At 45.1% G+C, this 25,242-nt stretch overlaps 1 protein-coding gene across 1 annotated transcript in view; it reads right to left on the bottom strand.

The window, feature by feature from the left end:
* Nucleotides 1–3,159: 3,159 nt before the first annotated feature.
* Nucleotides 3,160–25,242, bottom strand: part of LOC124021443 (putative ubiquitin carboxyl-terminal hydrolase 50) — a 24,624-nt gene continuing 2,541 nt past the window's right edge. The window contains exons 4-7 of the mRNA XM_046336632.1: nt 19,652–19,879; nt 17,756–17,898; nt 4,559–4,691; nt 3,160–3,715 (exon numbers count right to left, since the gene is read on the bottom strand). Of these exons, the coding sequence (XP_046192588.1) occupies nt 3,527–3,715; nt 4,559–4,691; nt 17,756–17,898; nt 19,652–19,879 (693 nt within the window). The 3' untranslated portion in view covers nt 3,160–3,526. The remainder of the gene's footprint in view (nt 3,716–4,558; nt 4,692–17,755; nt 17,899–19,651; nt 19,880–25,242) is intronic.

Below are 25,242 nucleotides of genomic sequence, written 5' to 3' on the forward strand. Positions count from 1 at the left end.
TTAATTATTTGATAAATGATTATTCTAAACTACATACTTAGTGTGTATCCCAAAATAGCACCCTATCCCCTATATAGTGCCCTACTTTTGACCAAGGCCCTTAGGGTAGTGCACTATTAAGGGAATGGGGTGCACAAGTAGCCTTTTGTGACCGATTGAAAATGGTTGAGCCTGATACTGAGACATAAATCATTAGGCCTAATCAATAATGTAATCTGTAATTTTACTACCCTGGAAAATAACCTCTTCAGCGTACACTAGTCTACTGCACTCCCTTGCTATTAAAAAATGTGTTTTCATCTCAAATACATGACTTTACCTTCAATACCAATGTTGAGATCTATAATCAATACATGACTTTACCTTCAATACCAATGTTAAGGAGATCTATAATCAATACATGACTTTACCTTCAATACCAATGTTAAGGAGATCTATAATCAATACATGACTTTACCTTCAATACCAATGTTAAGGAGATCTATAATCAATACATGTATAGGTTAAGCCGTATCAGTTAAATAAAGGTTTTTAAAAATGAAAAAAGATACACAATCTGGTTGTCTTGACAACGGCAGCTGATTATTTGTGATTTGTTGATCTTCTGTTGTCCTTTTTTCAACTTGGTCCTGGAATAACCACTTATTGACGAGTGGGGATGTATGAACGCCTATGTTTCTGACATTTAACAACATGTCTCGAGCTGAGTTAGACTGTTTTTCTCAATGTGTTGGGCTGGCTGGTCCCAAGATTATGTTACAACATCACAACAGTCCCAAGATTATGTTACAACATCACAACAGTCCCAAGATTATGTTACAACGATCACAACAGTCCCAAGATTATGTTACAACGTCACAACAGTCCCAAGATTATGTTACAACATCACAACAGTCCCAAGATTATGTTACATCACAACAGTCCCAAGATTATGTTACAACATCACAACAGTCCCAAGATTATGTTACATCACAACAGTCCCAAGATTATGTTACATCACAACAGTCCCAAGATTATGTTACATCACAACAGTCCCAAGATTATGTTACATCACAACAGTCCCAAGATTATGTTACAACATCACAACAGTCCCAAGATTATGTTACAACATCACGTGAACATTGGAGCCAAATGATTTCTAAGGTTAAAACCCAAATGGCACCCTATTCCCTACATAGTGCACTACTTTTGACCAGGACCTTGGCACCCTATTCCCTACATAGTGCACTACTTTTGACCAGGACCTTGGCACCCTATTCCCTACATAGTGCACTACTTTTGAACGGAACCCTTTGGGTGTCTATTGGAACCCTAGGGTGCCATTTGGGATACATTCTAAAGATAGATCACTCAAGGTAGGTAGGAGTTTCTTCTTACCACAGATCTAGGATCAGATAACTTTATCCCAAATCCTAACTGTTTCCATAAAGGAAACGTAGATAGATCTGAACCTAGGGCAGCGGTTAGGAGCAACATCAACGTCCTCACAGATTGTCTGGAGGAAGCACAAATCACACTTCAGGCCTGTCTTGTAGTAGGAGTACTGATCCTGGATCAGGTCACCCCTCTCCATATAATCCTATTCATTATTATCCAAAAGGAAAAACTGATCTTAGATCAGCTCTCTGAGACACTTAATGAATACTGGCCCAGTAGCCCTTTAAGGGGAGATTAATAGACATCTTAAAAATGACAAAAATAGAAATCACTTAAAACGTCTCTCTGAAAAGCATTTCCTGACATGAAATCATTCTAATGTATTTGTTATTTTCTTGTGTTGTATGTTGATTGAATTTCTCATTTTCCTTCATTTCTATGAAGTTTCTAATAACACTTGTATTAACCTCAAACACATAAAAATGTAGCTATTTATTAAAATCTTCCAAATAATGCAGACAACCTGGTGTTGCATGTCATTATACCTCTCTGCCACTAGATGGCACTACATCTATTATATTGGTGCCGTCTGGATCCCAGTAATATACGTTTGCCATTAAGCAGACACTTTCATCCTAAGTGACTAACAGTCATGCGTGCATACACATTTTTAAGTATGGGTCATTCCAGGATTTGAACCCACTGTCCTGGCCGTTGCAGGCACCATGCTCTTTATCAACTGACCTACAGAGGATCACGGTACTATCTTCCTAGTAGTAGTTTACCTGGGGTGGATTCAGGGATGGGAAACGCTCTGTGACTGTTGCATGTAGAAATAGAATGAATAGATCTGGCATGATTCCTTAACCTCTCTGAAAGATGATCACTTCTGTTCTACGTGATACATTTCTATCAGGACGTTCTGTGAACGTTACATCGTCTGAACAGTTCCATTTGGTGTCTCTAGGTATCCATGGTAACCTGTTTCATTCACATTTCATTCAATGTTGCCTTGCGTTCATTCATGTTTTATTGAAGAATTACAAAAAAAACACCCAGAACCCAATTTGTCTCTGTGTCCAGTATACTCCAGAGGGGTTTTTTGATAGTTCACCCAGCTCCTTCTGTAGGTTGGTCTGTCGTCAGGTTCTGGACCCAGCCCCAAGCCCTTCACCCCAAGCCCTTCACCCCAAGCCCTTCACCCCAAGCCCTTCATGCCAAGCCCACCTAATTGGGTGGGAGGAAGCTTCACTAAGCTCGTTGGACAGTAAAATGGAGCCATCACCTATCCAATTCCCTCAGATCTGCAAACATGAACAGGGTCTGGGCTAGACTAGGGGCTGGTTGGCATTTTGTGGGCTAGCTGCGGCCTCTACCAGTCTGGGTCTTGATCAGAGCCACGGTATGTTTTTCGCCTGTGATGTGTCAGATATAGGGCAGGATGGGTAAGTTGGGTCTGTGGTGGGTCCCAGTTAGAGGATATGCTGGACCTAGAGCCGTGGTAAGTTGGGTCTGTGGTGGGTCAGATCTGGGGTATGTTGGGTCTGTGGTGGGTCAGATCTGGGGTATGTTGGGTCTATGTTGGGTCTGTGGTGGGTCTGTGGTGGGTCAGATCTGGGGTATGTTGGGCCTGTGGTGGGTCAGATCTGGGGTATGTTGGGCCTGTGGTGGGTCTGTGGTGGGTCAGATCTGGGGTATGTTTTGTCAGATCTGGGGTATGTTGGGTCTGTGGTGGGTCAGATCTGGGGTATGTTGGGTCTGTGGTGGGTCAGATCTGGGGTATGTTGGGTCTGTGTTGGTCAGATCCGGGGTATGTTGGGTCTGTGTTGGTCAGATCTGGGGTATGTTGGGTCTGTGGTGGGTCAGATCTGGGGTATGTTGGGTCTGTGGTGGGTCAGATCTGGGGTATGTTGGGTCTGTGGTGGGTCAGATCTGGGGTATGTTGGGTCTGTGGTGGGTCAGATCTGGGGTATGTTGGGTCTGTGTTGGTCAGATCTGGGGTATGTTGGGTCTGTGGCGGGTCAGATCCGGGGTGTGGTGGGTCTGTGTTGGGTCAGATCCGGGGTGTGGTGGGTCTGTGTTGGGTCAGATCCGGGGTGTGGTGGGTCTGTGTTGGGTCAGATCCGGGGTGTGGTGGGTCTGTGGTGGGTCAGATCCGGGGTATGTTGGGCCTGTGGAAGGGTTGACGGCTGTACAGCAGGATGTAGGCGTTAGGAGACTGCACCAAGAAGTCCACTACCTCACTCACGGCCGTATCGTCGAAGTGGTGCCAGCTGCTGGACAGGGAACTGTGGCACAGGGCCGTGTAGTGACCCATGTCCAGGTCTCCTGTGTGGTTCTGGACGGGGGAGAGACACACCGACGGAGTCATGTGTTCATGTTTGGCTGTGTGTTTTTCCAGACAGGAGCATCATGTAAATGTGTTCACATGGGTGGGTGTAGGTGCATGTGTAGGTGCATGCGTGTCTTTCTGTATGGGTGGGTGTAGGTGCATGCGTGTCTTTCTGTATGGGTGGGTGTAGGTGCATGCGTGTCTTTCTGTATGGGTGGGTGTAGGTGCATGCGTGTCTTTCTGTATGGGTGAGTGTAGGTGCATGTGTGTCTTTCTGTATGGGTGAGTGTAGGTGCATGTGTGTCTTTCTGTATGGGTGGGTGTAGGTGCATGTGTGTCTTTCTGTATGGGTGAGTGTAGGTGCATGTGTGTCTTTCTGTATGGGTGGGTGTAGGTGCATGTGTGTCTTTCTGTATGGGTGGGTGTAGGTGCATGTGTAGGTGCATGTGTGTCTTTCTGTATGGGTGGGTGTAGGTGCATGTGTGTCTTTCTGTATGGGTGAGTGTAGGTGCATGTGTGTCTTTCTGTATGGGTGAGTGTATCACAGGAGGCTGGTGGCTCCGTGATTGGGGAGGACAGGCTCGTGGTAATGGCTGGAGTGAAAATGGTGGAATGGTATCAAATACACGTTTCCATGAGTTTGAAGCCGTTCAATCTGCTCCATTACAGCCATTCTAATGAGCTGTCCTCCCCTCAGTGGTGTGTGTGTGTGTGTGTGTGTGTGTGTGTGTGTGTGTGTGTGTGTGTGTGTGTGTGTGTGTGTGTGTGTGTGTGTGTGTGTGTGTGTGTGTGTGTGTGTGTGTGTGTGTGTGTGTGTGTGTGTGTGTGTGTGTGTGTGCAGAAACTCACCACCACTGCGTAGAGAGAGTAGCTGGTGTGATTGGCTGAGGGTCTGGACAGGAAGGGGGTTAGGTCTAAACTGTCCAATGAGAACAACACATTGGTCCTCAACTTCCTCTTCTCACTCCCATGGCAACCAAAACTGTAATGTTACACAGGTTCTGTTATTATTATTTGTCTCATTGAGATGCATGACAGCAGCTGCAGCAGAGGTAAAGCTGATTTATAATGAGGTGTTACATTATTACTGCCATTGACCTCTAGTTAGGGGTTACAGGGACCTCTAGTTAGGGGTTACAGGGACCTCTAGTTAGGGGTTACAGGGACCTCTAGTTAGGGGTTACAGCGACCTCTAGTTAGGGGTTACATTGACCTCTAGTTAGGGGTTACATTGACCTCTAGTTAGGGGTTACAGGGACCTCTAGTTAGGGGTTACAGGGACCTCTAGTTAGGGGTTACATTATTACTGCCATTGACCTCTAGTTAGGGGTTACAGGGACCTCTAGTTAGGGGTTACATTGACCTCTAGTTAGGGGTTACAGGGACCTCTAGTTAGGGGTTACAGGGACCTCTAGTTAGGGGTTACAGGGACCTCTAGTTAGGGGTTACATTGACCTCTAGTTAGGGGTTACATTGACCTCTAGTTAGGGGTTACATTGACCTCTAGTTAGGGGTTGCATTGACCTCTAGTTAGGGGTTACATTGACCTCTAGTTAGGGGTTACAGGGACCTCTAGTTAGGGGTTACATTGACCTCTAGTTAGGGGTTACAGGGACCTCTAGTTAGGGGTTACAGGGACCTCTAGTTAGGGGTTACATTGACCTCTAGTTAGGGGTTACAGGGACCTCTAGTTAGGGGTTACAGCGACCTCTAGTTAGGGGTTACATTGACCTCTAGTTAGGGGTTACATTGACCTCTAGTTAGGGGTTACATTGACCTCTAGTTAGGGGTTACATTGACCTCTAGTTAGGGGTTACAGGGACCTCTAGTTAGGGGTTACAGCGACCTCTAGTTAGGGGTTACATTGACCTCTAGTTAGGGGTTACATTGACCTCTAGTTAGGGGTTACAGGGACCTCTAGTTAGGGGTTACAGGGACCTCTAGTTAGGGGTTACATTATTACTGCCATTGACCTCTAGTTAGGGGTTACAGGGACCTCTAGTTAGGGGTTACATTGACCTCTAGTTAGGGGTTACAGGGACCTCTAGTTAGGGGTTACAGGGACCTCTAGTTAGGGGTTACAGGGACCTCTAGTTAGGGGTTACATTGACCTCTAGTTAGGGGTTACAGGGACCTCTAGTTAGGGGTTACATTGACCTCTAGTTAGGGGTTACAGGAACCTCTAGTTAGGGGTTACAGGGACCTCTAGTTAGGGGTTACATTATTACTGCCATTGACCTCTAGTTAGGGGTTACAGGGACCTCTAGTTAGGGGTTACATTGACCTCTAGTTAGGGGTTACAGGGACCTCTAGTTAGGGGTTACAGGGACCTCTAGTTAGGGGTTACATTGACCTCTAGTTAGGGGTTACAGGGACCTCTAGTTAGGGGTTACAGGGACCTCTAGTTAGGGGTTACAGGGACCTCTAGTTAGGGGTTACAGGGACCTCTAGTTAGGGGTTACAGGGACCTCTAGTTAGGGGTTACATTGACCTCTAGTTAGGGGTTACATTGACCTCTAGTTAGGGGTTACAGGGACCTCTAGTTAGGGTTACATTGACCTCTAGTTAGGGGTTACAGGGACCTCTAGTTAGGGGTTACAGGGACCTCTAGTTAGGGGTTACATTGACCTCTAGTTAGGGTTACATTGACCTCTAGTTAGGGGTTACATTGACCTCTAGTTAGGGGTTACAGGGACCTCTAGTTAGGGGTTACATTGACCTCTAGTTAGGGGTTACATTGACCTCTAGTTAGGGGTTACAGGGACCTCTAGTTAGGGGTTACAGGGACCTCTAGTTAGGGGTTGCATTGACCTCTAGTTAGGGGTTACAGGGACCTCTAGTTAGGGGTTACAGGGACCTCTAGTTAGGGGTTACATTGACCTCTAATTAGGGGTTACAGGGACCTCTAATTAGGGGTTACAGGGACCTCTAGTTAGGGGTTACAGGGACCTCTAGTTAGGGGTTACAGGGACCTCTAGTTAGGGGTTACAGGGACCTCTAGTTAGGGGTTACATTGACCTCTAGTTAGGGGTTACATTGACCTCTAGTTAGGGGTTACATTGACCTCTAGTTAGGGGATACAGGGACCTCTAGTTAGGGGTTACATTGACCTCTAGTTAGGGGTTATAGGGACCTCTAGTTAGGGGTTACAGGGACCTCTAGTTAGGGTTACAGGGACCTCTAGTTAGGGGTTACAGGGACCTCTAGTTAGGGGTTACATTGACCTCTAGTTAGGGGTTACAGGGACCTCTAGTTAGGGGTTATAGGGACCTCTAGTTAGGGGTTATAGGGACCTCTAGTTAGGGGTTACAGGGACCTCTAGTTAGGGGTTACAGGGACCTCTAGTTAGGGGTTACATTGACCTCTAGTTAGGGGTTACATTGACCTCTAGTTAGGGGTTACAGGGACCTCTAGTTAGGGGTTATAGGGACCTCTAGTTAGGGGTTACATTGACCTCTAGTTAGGGGTTACAGGGACCTCTAGTTAGGGGTTACATTGACCTCTAGTTAGGGGTTACAGGGAGCTCTAGTTAGGGGTTACATTGACCTCTAGTTAGGGGTTACAGGGACCTCTAGTTAGGGGTTACATTGACCTCTAGTTAGGGGTTACAGGGACCTCTAGTTAGGGGTTACAGGGACCTCTAGTTAGGGGTTACATTGACCTCTAGTTAGGGGTTACAGGGACCTCTAGTTAGGGGTTACAGGGACCTCTAGTTAGGGGTTACATTGACCTCTAGTTAGGGGTTACAGGGACCTCTAGTTAGGGGTTACAGGGACCTCTAGTTAGGGGTTACATTGACCTCTAGTTAGGGGTTACAGGGACCTCTAGTTAGGGGTTACAGGGACCTCTAGTTAGGGGTTACATTGACCTCTAGTTAGGGGTTACAGGGACCTCTAGTTAGGGGTTACAGGGACCTCTAGTTAGGGGTTACAGGGACCTCTAGTTAGGGGTTACATTGACCTCTAGTTAGGGGTTACAGGGACCTCTAGTTAGGGGTTACAGGGACCTCTAGTTAGGGGTTACATTGACCTCTAGTTAGGGGTTACAGGGACCTCTAGTTAGGGGTTACATTGACCTCTAGTTAGGGGTTATAGGGACCTCTAGTTAGGGGTTACAGGGACCTCTAGTTAGGGGTTACAGGGACCTCTAGTTAGGGGTTACAGGGACCTCTAGGGGTTACATTGACCTCTAGTTAGGGGTTACAGGGACCTCTAGTTAGGGGTTACAGGGACCTCTAGTTAGGGGTTACATTGACCTCTAGTTAGGGGTTACATTGACCTCTAGTTAGGGGTTACAGGGACCTCTAGTTGGGGGTTACAGGGACCTCTAGTTAGGGGTTACATTGACCTCTAGTTAGGGGTTACATTGACCTCTAGTTAGGGGTTACAGGGACCTCTAGTTAGGGGTTACATTGACCTCTAATTAGGGGTTACAGGGACCTCTAATTAGGGGTTACAGGGACCTCTAGTTAGGGGTTACAGGGACCTCTAGTTAGGGGTTACAGGGACCTCTAGTTAGGGGTTACAGGGACCTCTAGTTAGGGGTTACAGGGACCTCTAGTTAGGGGTTACAGGGACCTCTAGTTAGGGGTTACAGGGACCTCTAGTTAGGGGTTACAGGGACCTCTAGTTAGGGGTTACAGGGACCTCTAGTTAGGGGTTACAGGGACCTCTAGTTAGGGGTTACATTGACCTCTAGTTAGGGGTTACATTGACCTCTAGTTAGGGGTTACATTGACCTCTAGTTAGGGGTTACATTGACCTCTAGTTAGGGGTTACAGGGACCTCTAGTTAGGGGTTACATTGACCTCTAGTTAGGGGTTACAGGGACCTCTAGTTAGGGGTTACAGGGTTACATTGACCTCTAGTTAGGGGTTACAGGGACCTCTAGTTAGGGGTTACAGGACCTCTAGTTAGGGGTTACATTGACCTCTAGTTAGGGGTTACATTGACCTCTAGTTAGGGGTTACATTGACCTCTAGTTAGGGGTTACAGGGACCTCTAGTTAGGGGTTACAGGGACCTCTAGTTAGGGGTTACATTGACCTCTAGTTAGGGGTTACATTGACCTCTAGTTAGGGGTTACAGGGACCTCTAGTTAGGGGTTACAGGGACCTCTAGTTAGGGGTTACATTATTACTGCCATTGACCTCTAGTTAGGGGTTACAGGGACCTCTAGTTAGGGGTTACATTGACCTCTAGTTAGGGGTTACAGGGACCTCTAGTTAGGGGTTACAGGGACCTCTAGTTAGGGGTTACAGGGACCTCTAGTTAGGGGTTACATTGACCTCTAGTTAGGGGTTACAGGGACCTCTAGTTAGGGGTTACATTGACCTCTAGTTAGGGGTTACAGGGACCTCTAGTTAGGGGTTACAGGGACCTCTAGTTAGGGGTTACATTATTACTGCCATTGACCTCTAGTTAGGGGTTACAGGGACCTCTAGTTAGGGGTTACATTGACCTCTAGTTAGGGGTTACAGGGACCTCTAGTTAGGGGTTACAGGGACCTCTAGTTAGGGGTTACATTGACCTCTAGTTAGGGGTTACAGGGACCTCTATTTAGGGGTTACAGGGACCTCTAGTTAGGGGTTACAGGGACCTCTAGTTAGGGGTTACAGGGACCTCTAGTTAGGGGTTACAGGGACCTCTAGTTAGGGGTTACAGTTAGGGGTTACCTGACCTCTAGTTAGGGGTTACATTGACCTCTAGTTAGGGGTTACAGGGACTAGTTAGGGTTACATTGACCTCTAGTTAGGGGTTACAGGGACCTCTAGTTAGGGGTTACAGGGACCTCTAGTTAGGGGTTACATTGACCTCTAGTTAGGGTTACATTGACCTCTAGTTAGGGGTTACATTGACCTCTAGTTAGGGGTTACAGGGACCTCTAGTTAGGGGTTACATTGACCTCTAGTTAGGGGTTACATTGACCTCTAGTTAGGGGTTACAGGGACCTCTAGTTAGGGGTTACAGGGACCTCTAGTTAGGGGTTACATTGACCTCTAGTTAGGGGTTACAGGGACCTCTAGTTAGGGGTTACAGGGACCTCTAGTTAGGGGTTACATTGACCTCTAATTAGGGGTTACAGGGACCTCTAGTTAGGGGTTACAGGGACCTCTAGTTAGGGGTTACAGGGACCTCTAGTTAGGGGTTACAGGGACCTCTAGTTAGGGGTTACAGGGACCTCTAGTTAGGGGTTACATTGACCTCTAGTTAGGGGTTACATTGACCTCTAGTTAGGGGTTACATTGACCTCTAGTTAGGGGTTACAGGGACCTCTAGTTAGGGGTTACATTGACCTCTAGTTAGGGGTTACAGGGACCTCTAGTTAGGGGTTACAGGGACCTTAGTTAGGGTTACAGGGACCTCTAGTTAGGGGTTACAGGGACCTCTAGTTAGGGGTTACATTGACCTCTAGTTAGGGGTTACAGGGACCTCTAGTTAGGGGTTATAGGGACCTCTAGTTAGGGGTTATAGGGACCTCTAGTTAGGGGTTACAGGGACCTCTAGTTAGGGGTTACAGGGACCTCTAGTTAGGGGACATTGACCTCTAGTTAGGGGTTACATTGACCTCTAGTTAGGGGTTACAGGGACCTCTAGTTAGGGGTTACAGGGACCTCTAGTTAGGGGTTACAGGGACCTCTAGTTAGGGGTTACAGGGACCTCTAGTTAGGGGTTACATTGACCTCTAGTTAGGGGTTACAGGGACCTCTAGTTAGGGGTTACATTGACCTCTAGTTAGGGGTTACAGGGACCTCTAGTTAGGGGTTACATTGACCTCTAGTTAGGGGTTACAGGGACCTCTAGTTAGGGGTTACAGGGACCTCTAGTTAGGGGTTACATTGACCTCTAGTTAGGGGTTACAGGGACCTCTAGTTAGGGGTTACAGGGACCTCTAGTTAGGGGTTACATTGACCTCTAGTTAGGGGTTACAGGGACCTCTAGTTAGGGGTTACAGGGACCTCTAGTTAGGGGTTACATTGACCTCTAGTTAGGGGTTACAGGGACCTCTAGTTAGGGGTTACAGGGACCTCTAGTTAGGGGTTACATTGACCTCTAGTTAGGGGTTACAGGGACCTAGTTAGGGGTTACAGGGACCTCTAGTTAGGGGTTACAGGGACCTCTAGTTAGGGGTTACATTGACCTCTAGTTAGGGGTTACAGGGACCTCTAGTTAGGGGTTACAGGGACCTCTAGTTAGGGGTTACAGGGACCTCTAGTTAGGGGTTACAGGGACCTCTAGTTAGGGGTTACAGGGACCTCTAGTTAGGGGTTACAGGGACCTCTAGTTAGGGGTTACAGGGACCTCTAGTTAGGGGTTACAGGGACCTCTAGTTAGGGGTTAGGGACCTCTAGGGGTTACATTGACCTCTAGTTAGGGGTTACAGGGACCTCTAGTTAGGGGTTACAGGGACCTCTAGTTAGGGGTTACATTGACCTCTAGTTAGGGGTTACAGGGACCTAGTTAGGGGTTACAGGGACCTCTAGTTGGGGGTTACAGGGACCTCTAGTTAGGGGTTACATTGACCTCTAGTTAGGGGTTACATTGACCTCTAGTTAGGGGTTACAGGGACCTCTAGTTAGGGGTTACATTGACCTCTAGTTAGGGGTTACAGGGACCTCTAGTTAGGGGTTACAGGGACCTCTAGTTAGGGGTTACAGGGACCTCTAGTTAGGGGTTACAGGGACCTCTAGTTAGGGGTTACAGGGACCTCTAGTTAGGGGTTACAGGGACCTCTAGTTAGGGGTTACATTGACCTCTAGTTAGGGGTTACAGGGACCTCTAGTTAGGGGTTACAGGGACCTCTAGTTAGGGGTTACAGGGACCTCTAGTTAGGGGGGGACCTCTAGTTAGGGGTTACAGGGACCTCTAGTTAGGGGTTACATTGACCTCTAGTTAGGGGTTACATTGACCTCTAGTTAGGGGTTACAGGGACCTCTAGTTAGGGGGACCTCTAGTTAGGGGTTACAGGGACCTCTAGTTAGGGGTTACAGGGACCTCTAGTTAGGGGTTACAGGGACCTCTAGTTAGGGGTTACATTGACCTCTAGTTAGGGTTACATTGACCTCTAGTTAGGGGTTACATTGACCTCTAGTTAGGGGTTACAGGGTCTAGTTAGGGGTTACATTGACCTCTAGTTAGGGGTTACAGGGACCTCTAGTTAGGGGTTACAGGGACCTCTAGTTAGGGGTTACAGGGACCTCTAGTTAGGGGTTACATTGACCTCTAGTTAGGGGTTACAGGGACCTCTAGTTAGGGGTTACAGGGACCTCTAGTTAGGGGTTACATTGACCTCTAGTTAGGGGTTACAGGGACCTCTAGTTAGGGGTTACATTGACCTCTAGTTTAGGGACCTCTAGTTAGGGGTTACAGGGACCTCTAGTTAGGGGTTACAGGGACCTCTAGTTAGGGGTTACAGGGACCTCTAGTTAGGGGTTACATTGACCTCTAGTTAGGGGTTACAGGGACCTCTAGTTAGGGGTTACATTGACCTCTAGTTAGGGGTTACATTGACCTCTAGTTAGGGGTTACATTGACCTCTAGTTAGGGGTTACAGGGACCTCTAGTTAGGGGTTACAGGGACCTCTAGTTAGGGGTTACATTGACCTCTAGTTAGGGGTTACAGGGACCTCTAGTTAGGGGTTACAGGGACCTCTAGTTAGGGGTTACATTGACCTCTAGTTAGGGGTTACAGGGACCTCTAGTTAGGGGTTACATTGACCTCTAGTTAGGGGTTACAGGGACCTCTAGTTAGGGGTTACAGGGACCTCTAGTTAGGGGTTACATTGACCTCTAGTTAGGGGTTACAGGGACCTCTAGTTAGGGGTTACAGGGACCTCTAGTTAGGGGTTACAGGGACCTCTAGTTAGGGGTTACAGGGACCTCTAGTTAGGGGTTACAGGGACCTCTAGTTAGGGGTTATCAGGGACCTCTAGTTAGGGTTACAGGGACCTCTAGTTAGGGGTTACATTGACCTCTAGTTAGGGGTTACAACCTCTAGTTAGGGGTTACAGGGACCTCTAGTTAGGGGTTACATTGACCTCTAGTTAGGGGTTACAGGGACCTCTAGTTAGGGGTTACAGGGACCTCTAGTTAGGGGTTACAGGGACCTCTAGTTAGGGGTTACATTGACCTCTAGTTAGGGGTTACATTGACCTCTAGTTAGGGGTTACATTGACCTCTAGTTAGGGGTTACAGGGACCTCTAGTTAGGGGTTACATTGACCTCTAGTTAGGGGTTACAGGGACCTCTAGTTAGGGGTTACAGGGACCTCTAGTTAGGGGTTACAGGGACCTCTAGTTAGGGGTTACAGGGACCTCTAGTTAGGGGTTACAGGGACCTCTAGTTAGGGGTTACAGGGACCTCTAGTTAGGGGTTACATTGACCTCTAGTTAGGGGTTACAGGGACCTCTAGTTAGGGGTTACATTGACCTCTAGTTAGGGGTTATAGGGACCTCTAGTTAGGGGTTACAGGGACCTCTAGTTAGGGGTTACAGGGACCTCTAGTTAGGGGTTACAGGGACCTCTAGGGGTTACATTGACCTCTAGTTAGGGGTTACAGGGACCTCTAGTTAGGGGTTACATTGACCTCTAGTTAGGGGTTACATTGACCTCTAGTTAGGGGTTACAGGGACCTCTAGTTAGGGGTTACAGGGACCTCTAGTTAGGGGTTACAGGGACCTCTAGTTAGGGGTTACATTGACCTCTAGTTAGGGGTTACAGGGACCTCTAGTTAGGGGTTACATTGACCTCTAGTTAGGGGTTACATTGACCTCTAGTTAGGGGTTACAGGGACCTCTAGTTAGGGGTTACAGGGACCTCTAGTTAGGGGTTACAGGGACCTCTAGTTAGGGGTTACAGGGACCTCTAGTTAGGGGTTACATTGACCTCTAGTTAGGGGTTACAGGGACCTCTAGTTAGGGGTTACAGGGACAGGGACCTCTAGTTAGGGGTTACAGGGACCTCTAGTTAGGGGTTACAGGGACCTCTAGTTAGGGGTTACAGGGACCTCTAGTTAGGGTTACATTACGGGACCTCTAGTTAGGGGTTACATTGACCTCTAGTTAGGGGTTACATTGACCTCTAGTTAGGGGTTACAGGGACCTCTAGTTAGGGGTTACACATTGACCTCTAGTTAGGGGTTACATTGACCTCTAGTTAGGGGTTACATTGACCTCTAGTTAGGGGTTACATTGACCTCTAGTTAGGGGTTACAGGGACCTCTAGTTAGGGGTTACAGGGACCTCTAGTTAGGGGTTTAGGGGTTACATTGACCTCTAGTTAGGGGTTACAGGGACCTCTAGTTAGGGGTTACAGGGACCTCTAGTTAGGGGTTACATTGACCTCTAGTTAGGGGTTACAGGGACCTCTAGTTAGGGGTTACATTGACCTCTAGTTAGGGGTTACAGGGACCTCTAGTTAGGGGTTACAGGGACCTCTAGTTAGGGGTTACATTGACCTCTAGTTAGGGGTTACAGGGACATCTAGTTAGGGGTTACATTGACCTCTAGTTAGGGGTTACAGGGACCTCTAGTTAGGGGTTACAGGGACCTCTAGTTAGGGGTTACAGGGACCTCTAGTTAGGGGTTATCGGGACCTCTAGTTAGGGTTACAGGGACCTCTAGTTAGGGGTTACATTGACCTCTAGTTAGGGGTTACATTGACCTCTAGTTAGGGGTTACAGGGACCTCTAGTTAGGGGTTACATTGACCTCTAGTTAGGGGTTACAGGGACCTCTAGTTAGGGGTTACAGGGACCTCTAGTTAGGGGTTACAGGGACCTCTAGTTAGGGGTTACATTGACCTCTAGTTAGCGGTTACATTGACCTCTAGTTAGGGGTTACATTGACCTCTAGTTAGGGGTTACAGGGACCTCTAGTTAGGGGTTACATTGAACTCTAGTTAGGGGTTACAGGGACCTCTAGTTAGGGGTTACAGGGACCTCTAGTTAGGGGTTACAGGGACCTCTAGTTAGGGGTTACATTGACCTCTAGTTAGGGGTTACAGGGACCTCTAGTTAGGGGTTACAGGGACCTCTAGTTAGGGGTTACATTGACCTCTAGTTAGGGGTTACAGGGACCTCTAGTTAGGGGTTACATTGACCTCTAGTTAGGGGTTATAGGGACCTCTAGTTAGGGGTTACAGGGACCTCTAGTTAGGGGTTACAGGGACCTCTAGTTAGGGGTTACAGGGACCTCTAGGGGTTACATTGACCTCTAGTTAGGGGTTACAGGGACCTCTAGTTAGGGGTTACATTGACCTCTAGTTAGGGGTTACATTGACCTCTAGTTAGGGGTTACATTGACCTCTAGTTAGGGGTTACAGGGACCTCTAGTTAGGGGTTACAGGGACCTCTAGTTAGGGGTTACATTGACCTCTAGTTAGGGGTTACAGGGACCTCTAGTTAGGGGTTACAGGGACCTCTAGTTAGGGGTTACATTGACCTCTAATTAGGGGTTACAGGGACCTCTAATTAGGGGTTACAGGGACCTCTAGTTAGGGGTTACAGGGACCTCTAGTTAGGGGTTACAGGGACCTCTAGTTAGGGGTTACATTGACCTCTAGTTAGGGGTTACAGGGACCTCTAGTTAGGGGTTACATTGATCTCTAGTTAGGGGTTACATTGACCTCTAGTTAGGGGTTACAGGGACCTCTAGTTAGGGGTTACATTGACCTCTAGTTAGGGGTTACAGGGACCTCTAGTTAGGGGTTACATTGACCTCTAGTTAGGGGTTACAGGGACCTCTAGTTAGGGGTTACATTGACCTCTAGTTAGGGGTTACATTGACCTCTAGTTAGGGGTTACATTGACCTCTAGTTAGGGGTTACAGGGACCTCTAGTTAGGGGTTACATTGACCTCTAGTTAGGGGTTATAGGGACCTCTAGTTAGGGGTTACAGGGACCTCTAGTTAGGGTTACAGGGACCTCTAGTTAGGGGTTACAGGGACCTCTAGTTAGGGGTTATAGGGACCTCTAGTTAGGGGTTACAGGGACCTCTAGTTAGGGGTTACAGGGACCTCTAGTTAGGGGTTACATTGACCTCTAGTTAGGGGTTACATTGACCTCTAGTTAGGGGTTACAGGGACCTCTAGTTAGGAGTTACAGGGACCTCTAGTTAGGGGTTATAGGGACCTCTAGTTAGGGGTTACATTGACCTCTAGTTAGGGGTTACAGGGACCTCTAGTTAGGGGTTACATTGACCTCTAGTTAGGGGTTACAGGGACCTCTAGTTAGGGGTTACAGGGACCTCTAGTTAGGGGTTACAGGGACCTCTAGTTAGGGGTTACAGGGACCTCTAGTTAGGGGTTACAGGGACCTCTAGTTAGGGGTTACAGGGACCTCTAGTTAGGGGTTACAGGGACCTCTAGTTAGGGGTTACAGGGACCTCTAGTTAGGGTTACAGGGACCTCTAGTTAGGGGTTACATTGACCTCTAGTTAGGGGTTACATTGACCTCTAGTTAGGGGTTACAGGGACCTCTAATTAGGGGTTACATTGACCTCTAGTTAGGGGTTACAGGGACCTCTAGTTAGGGGTTACATTGACCTCTAGTTAGGGGTTACAGGGACCTCTAGTTAGGGGTTACAGGGACCTCTAGTTAGGGGTTACAGGGACCTCTAGTTAGGGGTTACATTGACCTCTAGTTAGCGGTTACATTGACCTCTAGTTAGGGGTTACATTGACCTCTAGTTAGGGGTTACAGGGACCTCTAGTTAGGGGTTACATTGACCTCTAGTTAGGGGTTACAGGGACCTCTAGTTAGGGGTTACAGGGACCTCTAGTTAGGGGTTACAGGGACCTCTAGTTAGGGGTTACATTGACCTCTAGTTAGGGGTTACAGGGACCTATTGTTAGGGGTTACAGGGACCTCTAGTTAGGGGTTACATTGACCTCTAGTTAGGGGTTACAGGGACCTCTAGTTAGGGGTTACATTGACCTCTAGTTAGGGGTTATAGGGACCTCTAGTTAGGGGTTACAGGGACCTCTAGTTAGGGGTTACAGGGACCTCTAGTTAGGGGTTACAGGGACCTCTAGGGGTTACATTGACCTCTATTTAGGGGTTACAGGGACCTCTAGTTAGGGGTTACATTGACCTCTAGTTAGGGGTTACATTGACCTCTAGTTAGGGGTTACATTGACCTCTAGTTAGGGGTTACAGGGACCTCTAGTTAGGGGTTACAGGGACCTCTAGTTAGGGGTTACATTGACCTCTAGTTAGGGGTTACAGGGACCTCTAGTTAGGGGTTACAGGGACCTCTAGTTAGGGGTTACATTGACCTCTAATTAGGGGTTACAGGGACCTCTAATTAGGGGTTACAGGGACCTCTAGTTATGGGTTACAGGGACCTCTAGTTAGGGGTTACAGGGACCTCTAGTTAGGGGTTACATTGACCTCTAGTTAGGGGTTACAGGGACCTCTAGTTAGGGGTTACATTGACCTCTAGTTAGGGGTTACATTGACCTCTAGTTAGGGGTTACAGGGACCTCTAGTTAGGGGTTACATGTTAATGTGATTAAAACATGAGGATGTGTGAAACCTGCTCCTCAGACTGAAGTGTCCCCACTTGCACCAGCGATAAGAAAGCTTTTCACATGGCGCAGAATGGTTAGACGCTCCAGAAGGTCACGTGTGCTGATAGCAAAGGAAAAACGCTTGGGTTGGAGCCTCGGTATGAGCCGAATAAGGAGGAAGCTGTACTATAGGGGCGGCAGGTAGCCTAGTGGTTAGATAGTTGGTGCCAGTAACCGAAAGGTTGCTGGATCAAACCCCCGAGCTGACAAGGTAAAAGTCTTCCTGCCCCTGAACAAGGCAGTTAACCCACTGTTCCCCGGGCTCCGTGGATGTCAATTATAGCAGCTCCCCGCACCTCTCTGATTCAGAGGGGTTGGGTTAAATACAGAAGACACATTTCAGTGGAATGCATTCAGTTGTACAACTGCTAAGCCAGCAGCGTGACGTCCTTTCCATTAGCACCAATATGTTTGTCTGTGTTAAGTCTGTGCACCAACAGTGGTCATCTAGTGGGGAGAGATGGGTTGTCAGATACCCACCGTTTGAGGTGCAGCACCAGTATCTCAGGTGGTTTGGCCATGCTGGTGAGGACAGCTGTGTCTCTCTTCACTCCACACTCTGGACACAACTTCTGATCTCCACACGTCAACGTACTCTGCTGGAAGAACAGCGACAGGCAGTCCTACAGGAGAGAGAGATGTGGTCTGTGGCTAGTCTGTATGACAGGCAGTCCTACAAGAGAGAGAGATGTGGTCTGTGGCTAGTCTGTATGACAGGCAGTCCTACAGGAGAGAGATGTGGTCGCTGGCTAGTCTGTGTGTTTAGTGTGTATGTGATTAGTCTGTATGTGATTAGTCTGTATGTGATTAGTCTGTGTGTTTAGTCTGTATGTGATTAGTCTGTATGTGATTAGTCCGTATGTGGTTAGTCTGTATGTGGTTAGTCTGTATGTGGTTAGTCTGTATGTGGTTAGTCTGTATGTGGTTAGTCTGTATGTGGTTAGTCTGTATGTGGTTAGTCTGTATGTGGTTAGTCTGTATGTGGTTAGTCTGTATGTGGTTAGTCTGTGTGTGGTTAGTCTGTGTGTGGTTAGTCCGTATGTGTTAGTCTGTATGTGATTAGTCTGTGTGTTTAGTGTGTATGTGATTAGTCTGTGTGTTTAGTCTGTGTGTTTAGTCTGTGTGTTTAGTCTGTGTGTTTAGTCTGTATGTGATTAGTCTGTGTGATTAGTCTGTGTGTTTAGTCTGTGTGTTTAGTCTGTATGTGGTTAGTCCATATGTGATTAGTCTGTGTGTTTAGTGTGTATGTGATTAGTCCGTATGTGTTTAGTCTGTATGTGATTAGTCTGTGTGTTTAGTGTGTATGTGATTAGTCTGTATGTGATTAGTCTGTGTGTTTAGTCTGAATGTGATTAGTCTGTATGTGATTAGTCCGTATGTGGTTAGTCTGTATGTGGTTAGTCTGTATGTGGTTAGTCTGTATGTGATTAGTCTGATTGTGGTTAGTCTGTATGTGATTAGTCTGTATGTGGTTAGTCTGTATGTGATTAGTCTGTATGTGGTTAGTCTGTATGTGGTTAGTCTGTATGTGGTTAGTCTGTATGTGGTTAGTCTGTATGTGGTTAGTCTGTATGTGGTTAGTCTGTATGTGGTTAGTCTGTATGTGTATGTGATTAGTCTGTATGTGATTAGTCTGTGTGTTTAGTGTGTATGTGATTAGTCTGTATGTGATTAGTCTGTGTGTTTAGTCTGTATGTGGTTAGTCTGTATGTGATTAGTCTGTATGTGGTTAGTCTGTATGTGGTTAGTCTGTATGTGGTTAGTCTGTATGTGGTTAGTCTGTATGTGGTTAGTCTGTATGTGGTTAGTCTGTATGTGGTTAGTCTGTATGTGTATGTGATTAGTCTGCATGTGATTAGTCTGTGTGTTTAGTGTGTATGTGATTAGTCTGTATGTGATTAGTCTGTGTGTTTAGTCTGTATGTGATTAGTCTGTATGTGATTAGTCCGTATGTGGTTAGTCCGTATGTGGTTAGTCTGTATGTGATTAGTCTGTATGTGATTAGTCTGATTGTGGTTAGTCTGTATGTGATTAGTCTGTATGTGGTTAGTCTGTATGTGATTAGTCTGTATGTGATTAGTCTGTATGTGGTTAGTCTGTATGTGGTTAGTCTGTATGTGGTTAGTCTGATTGTGGTTAGTCTGATTGTGGTTAGTCTGTATGTGATTAGTCTGTATGTGGTTAGTCTGTATGTGATTAGTCTGTATGTGATTAGTCTGTATGTGTTTAGTCTGTATGTGGTTAGTCTGTATGTGTATGTGATTAGTCTGTATGTGATTAGTCTGTATGTGATTAGTCTGTATGTGATTAGTCTGTATGTGTTAGTCTGATTGTGATTAGTCTGTATGTGTTTAGTCTGATTGTGGTTCGTTGTACCTGTAGGGAGCACTTGTATGAGTCCAGTGGTATAGGCAGAGACAGGATGGTGAAGACTTGGTTGCTGTGGGAGTGTCCGTCGCAGCGCAGACACAGCATCTGGTAGCTGAGTTGTCCCTCGAAGAGACGTGTCACCACCGTAGAATCCCCCGCCGCTGGCGCCGAGCTGAGCGACTTCCTGCCCAGACACAACCGCTGGGAAGAACGTGTCTGACGTCTCTCCCCCTTCTGTAGCAAGGGAATCATACACACACACACATTGTAGAATACTAGTGAAGACATCAAAACTATGAAATAACACTTATGGAATCATGTAGTAACCAAAAAAGTGTTTATATTTTATATTCTTCAAAGTAGCCACCCTTTGCCGTGATGACAGCTTTAAACACTCATGGCATTCTCTCAACCAGCTTCATAAGGTAGTCACCTGGAATGCATTTCAATTAACAGGTGTGTCTTGTTAAAAGTTCATTTGTGGAATTTCTTTCCTCCTTAACGCATTTGAGCCAATCAGTTGTGTTGTGACAATGTAGGGGTGGTGTACAGAAGATAGCCCTATTTAGTAAAAGACCCAAGTCCATATTAAGGCAAGAACAGTAAGCAAAGAGAAACGACAGTCCAACATTAATTTAAGACATGGTCAGTCAACATTTTAAGAACTTTGAAAGTTTCCTCAAGTGCAATCGCAAAAACCATCAGCGCTATGAATAAACTGGCTCTCACGAGGACTGGTCAAGTTTCGGTCAAACCCATTTCTGAGTTTTTATTTACTGTTAAGATGGTTCCTGCTGTCAGGGGGAGGTTATATTTATTAAAATGTTGTTGTCAGGGGGAGGTTAGATTTATTAAAATGTTGTTGCCAGGGGGAGGTTAGATTTATTAAAATGTTGTTGTCAGGGGGAGGTTAGATTTATTAACATGTTGTTGCCAGGGGAGGTTAGATTTATTAAAATGTTTCCAGGGGAGGTTAGATTTATTAAAATGTTGTTGTCAGGGGAGGTTAGATTTATTAACATGTTGTTGCCAGGGGAGGTTAGATTTATTAAAATGTTGTTGTCAGGGGAGGTTAGATTTATTAAAATGTTGTTGTCAGGGGAGGTTAGATTTATTAAAATGTTGTTGTCAGGGGAGGTTATATTTATTAAAATGTTGTTGCCAGGGGAGGGTAGATTTATTAAAATGTTGTTGTCAGGGGAGGTTAGATTTATTAAAATGTTGTTGTCAGGGGAGGTTATATTTATTAAAATGTTGTTGCCAGGGAGAGGGTAGATTTATTAAAATGTTGTTGTCAGGGGGAGGTTAGATTTATTAAAATGTTGTTGTCAGGGGGAGGTTATATTTATTAAAATGTTGTTGCCAGGGAGAGGGTAGATTTATTAAAATGTTGTTGTCAGGGGAGGTTAGATTTATTAAAATGTTGCCAGGGGGAGGTTAGATTTATTATAATGTTGTTGTCAGGGGGAGGTGAGATTTATTAAAATGTTGTTGCCAGGGGAGGTTAGATTTATTAAAATGTTGCCAGGGGAGTTTATATTTATTATAATGTTGTTGTCAGGGGAGGTTAGATTTATTAAAATGTTGCCAGGGGGAGATTAGATTTATTAAAATGTTGTTGTCAGGGGAGGTTAGATTTATTAAAATGTTGTTGCCAGGGGAGGTTAGATTTATTAAAATGTTGTTGTCAGGGGGAGGTTAGATTTATTAAAATGTTGTTGCCAGGGGAGGTTAGATTTATTAAAATGTTTCCAGGGGAGGTTATATTTATTAAAATGTTGTTGCCAGGGGGAGGTTAGATTTATTAAAATGTTGCCAGGGGAGGTTATATTTATTAAAATGTTGTTGTCAGGGGAGGTTAGATTTATTAACATGTTGTTGCCAGGGGAGGTTAGATTTATTAAAATGTTTCCAGGGGAGGTTAGATTTATTAAAATGTTGTTGTCAGGGGAGGTTAGATTTATTAACATGTTGTTGCCAGGGGAGGTTAGATTTATTAAAATGTTGTTGTCAGGGGAGGTTAGATTTATTAAAATGTTGTTGTCAGGGGAGGTTAGATTTATTAAAATGTTGTTGTCAGGGGAGGTTATATTTATTAAAATGTTGTTGCCAGGGGAGGGTAGATTTATTAAAATGTTGTTGTCAGGGGAGGTTAGATTTATTAAAATGTTGTTGTCAGGGGAGGTTATATTTATTAAAATGTTGTTGCCAGGGGAGGGTAGATTTATTAAAATGTTGTTGTCAGGGGAGGTTAGATTTATTAAAATGTTGTTGTCAGGGGAGGTTATATTTATTAAAATGTTGTTGCCAGGGAGAGGGTAGATTTATTAAAATGTTGTTGTCAGGGGAGGTTAGATTTATTAAAATGTTGCCAGGGGAGGTTAGATTTATTATAATGTTGTTGTCAGGGGAGGTGAGATTTATTAAAATGTTGTTGCCAGGGGAGGTTAGATTTATTAAAATGTTGCCAGGGGGAGTTTATATTTATTATAATGTTGTTGTCAGGGGAGGTTAGATTTATTAAAATGTTGCCAGGGGAGATTAGATTTATTAAAATGTTGTTGTCAGGGGGAGGTTAGATTTATTAAAATGTTGTTGCCAGGGGAGGTTAGATTTATTAAAATGTTGTTGTCAGGGGGAGGTTAGATTTATTAAAATGTTGTTGCCAGGGGGAGGTTAGATTTATTAAAATGTTTCCAGGGGAGGTTATATTTATTAAAATGTTGTTGCCAGGGGAGGTTAGATTTATTAAAATGTTGCCAGGGGGAGGTTATATTTATTAAAATGTTGTTGTCAGGGGAGGTTAGATTTATTAACATGTTGTTGCCAGGGGAGGTTAGATTTATTAAAATGTTTCCAGGGGAGGTTAGATTTATTAAAATGTTGTTGTCAGGGGAGGTTAGATTTATTAACATGTTGTTGCCAGGGGAGGTTAGATTTATTAAAATGTTGTTGTCAGGGGAGGTTAGATTTATTAAAATGTTGTTGTCAGGGGAGGTTAGATTTATTAAAATGTTGTTGTCAGGGGAGGTTATATTTATTAAAATGTTGTTGCCAGGGGAGGGTAGATTTATTAAAATGTTGTTGTCAGGGGAGGTTAGATTTATTAAAATGTTGTTGTCAGGGGAGGTTATATTTATTAAAATGTTGTTGCCAGGGGAGGGTAGATTTATTAAAATGTTGTTGTCAGGGGAGGTTAGATTTATTAAAATGTTGTTGTCAGGGGAGGTTATATTTATTAAAATGTTGTTGCCAGGGAGAGGGTAGATTTATTAAAATGTTGTTGTCAGGGGAGGTTAGATTTATTAAAATGTTGCCAGGGGAGGTTAGATTTATTATAATGTTGTTGTCAGGGGAGGTGAGATTTATTAAAATGTTGTTGCCAGGGGGAGGTTAGATTTATTAAAATGTTGCCAGGGGAGTTTATATTTATTATAATGTTGTTGTCAGGGGAGGTTAGATTTATTAAAATGTTGCCAGGGGAGATTAGATTTATTAAAATGTTGTTGTCAGGGGAGGTTAGATTTATTAAAATGTTGTTGCCAGGGGAGGTTAGATTTATTAAAATGTTGTTGTCAGGGGAGGTTAGATTTATTAAAATGTTGTTGCCAGGGGAGGTTAGATTTATTAAAATGTTTCCAGGGGAGGTTATATTTATTAAAATGTTGTTGCCAGGGGGAGGTTAGATTTATTAAAATGTTGCCAGGGGGAGGTTATATTTATTAAAATGTTGTTGTCAGGGGAGGTTAGATTTATTAATATGTTGTTGCCAGGGGAGGTTAGATGTATTAAAATGTTTCCAGGGGAGGTTAGATTTATTAAAATGTTGTTGTCAGGGGAGGTTAGATTTATTAAAATGTTGTTGTCAGGGGAGGTTATATTTATTAAAATGTTGTTGCCAGGGAGAGGGTAGATTTATTAAAATGTTGTTGTCAGGGGAGGTTAGATTTATTAAAATGTTGCCAGGGGAGGTTAGATTTATTATAATGTTGTTGTCAGGGGAGGTGAGATTTATTAAAATGTTGTTGCCAGGGGAGGTTAGATTTATTAAAATGTTGCCAGGGGAGTTTATATTTATTATAATGTTGTTGTCAGGGGGAGGTTAGATTTATTAAAATGTTGCCAGGGGGAGGTTAGATTTATTAAAATGTTGTTGTCAGGGGGAAGTAAGATTTATTAAAATGTTGTTGCCAGGGGGAGGTTATATTTATTCAAATGTTGTTGCCAGGGGGAGGTTAGATTTATTAAAATGTTGTTGCCAGGGGGAGGTTAGATTTATTAAAATGTTTCCAGGGGGAGGTTAGATTTATTAAAATGTTGTTGCCAGGGGGAGGTTAGATTTATTAAAATGTTGCTGTCAGGGGGAGGTTAGATTTATTAAAATGTTGCTGTCAGGGAAACTCACACAAGGAGACCTGGGAGAGGCTATATGAGTTACAGGATGCCATGGCTACCACAGGATTCTGCAGCGATACGCCATCCAATCTGGTTTGTGCTTAGTGGGACTTAGTGGGATCATTTGTTTTTCAACAGGACCTCCAGGCTGCGTAAGGGCTATTTGACCGAGAAGGAGAGTGATGGAGTGCTGCATCAGATGACCTGGCCTCCACTATCCCCCAACCTCAACCCAATTGAGATGGATTGGGATGAGTTGGACCACAGAGTGAAAGAAAAGCAGTCAACAAGTGCTCAGCATATGTGGGAACTCCTTAAAGACTGTTGGAAAAGCATTCTAGGTGAAGCTGGTTGAAAGAATGCCAAGAGTGTGCAAAGCTGTCATCAAGGCACAGGGTGGCTACTTTGAAGAATATAAAATATAAACACTTTTTTGGTTACTACATGATTCCATATGTGTTATTTCAGAGTTGTCATGTCTTCAATATTATTCTACAATGTAGAAAATAGTACAAATAAAGAAAAACCCTTGAATTAGTAGGTGTGTCCAAACTTTTGACTGGTACTGTACACACACACACACACACACACACACACACACACACACACACACACACACACACACACACACACACACACACACACACACACACACACACACACACACACACACACACACACACACACACACACACACACACACACACACACAAATGAGAAACACACTGTCTGAATACCAAATCAGCCCCTAGCCCTTATCCCCTATCTCCTAGACACTACTCCCCTATCCCCTAGACACTTATCCCCTAGACACTTATCCCCTATCCCCTAGACACTTATCCCCTAGACACATATCGCCTATCCCCTAGACACTTATCCCCTATCCCCTAGACACTTATCACCTAGACACTTATCCCCTAGACACTTATCCCCTGGACACTTATCACCTGGACACTTATCCCCTAGACACTCATTCCCTAGACACTTATCTCCTGACACTTATCCTCTATCCCCTAGACACTTATCCCCTATCCCCTAGACACTTATCCCCTAGACACTTATCCCCTATCCCCTAGACACTTATCCCCTAGACACTTATCCCCTAGAATCAAGAAAGACAATGATGCAGAGCCTTTGACCGTGTGGAAGGAGTCGTATGGAAGGAGTCGTGTGGAAGGAGTCGTGTGGAAGGAGTCGTGTGG

This window comes from Oncorhynchus gorbuscha, unplaced genomic scaffold, assembly GCF_021184085.1.
Source record: "Oncorhynchus gorbuscha isolate QuinsamMale2020 ecotype Even-year unplaced genomic scaffold, OgorEven_v1.0 Un_scaffold_1117, whole genome shotgun sequence".
NCBI lineage: Eukaryota > Metazoa > Chordata > Actinopteri > Salmoniformes > Salmonidae > Oncorhynchus > Oncorhynchus gorbuscha.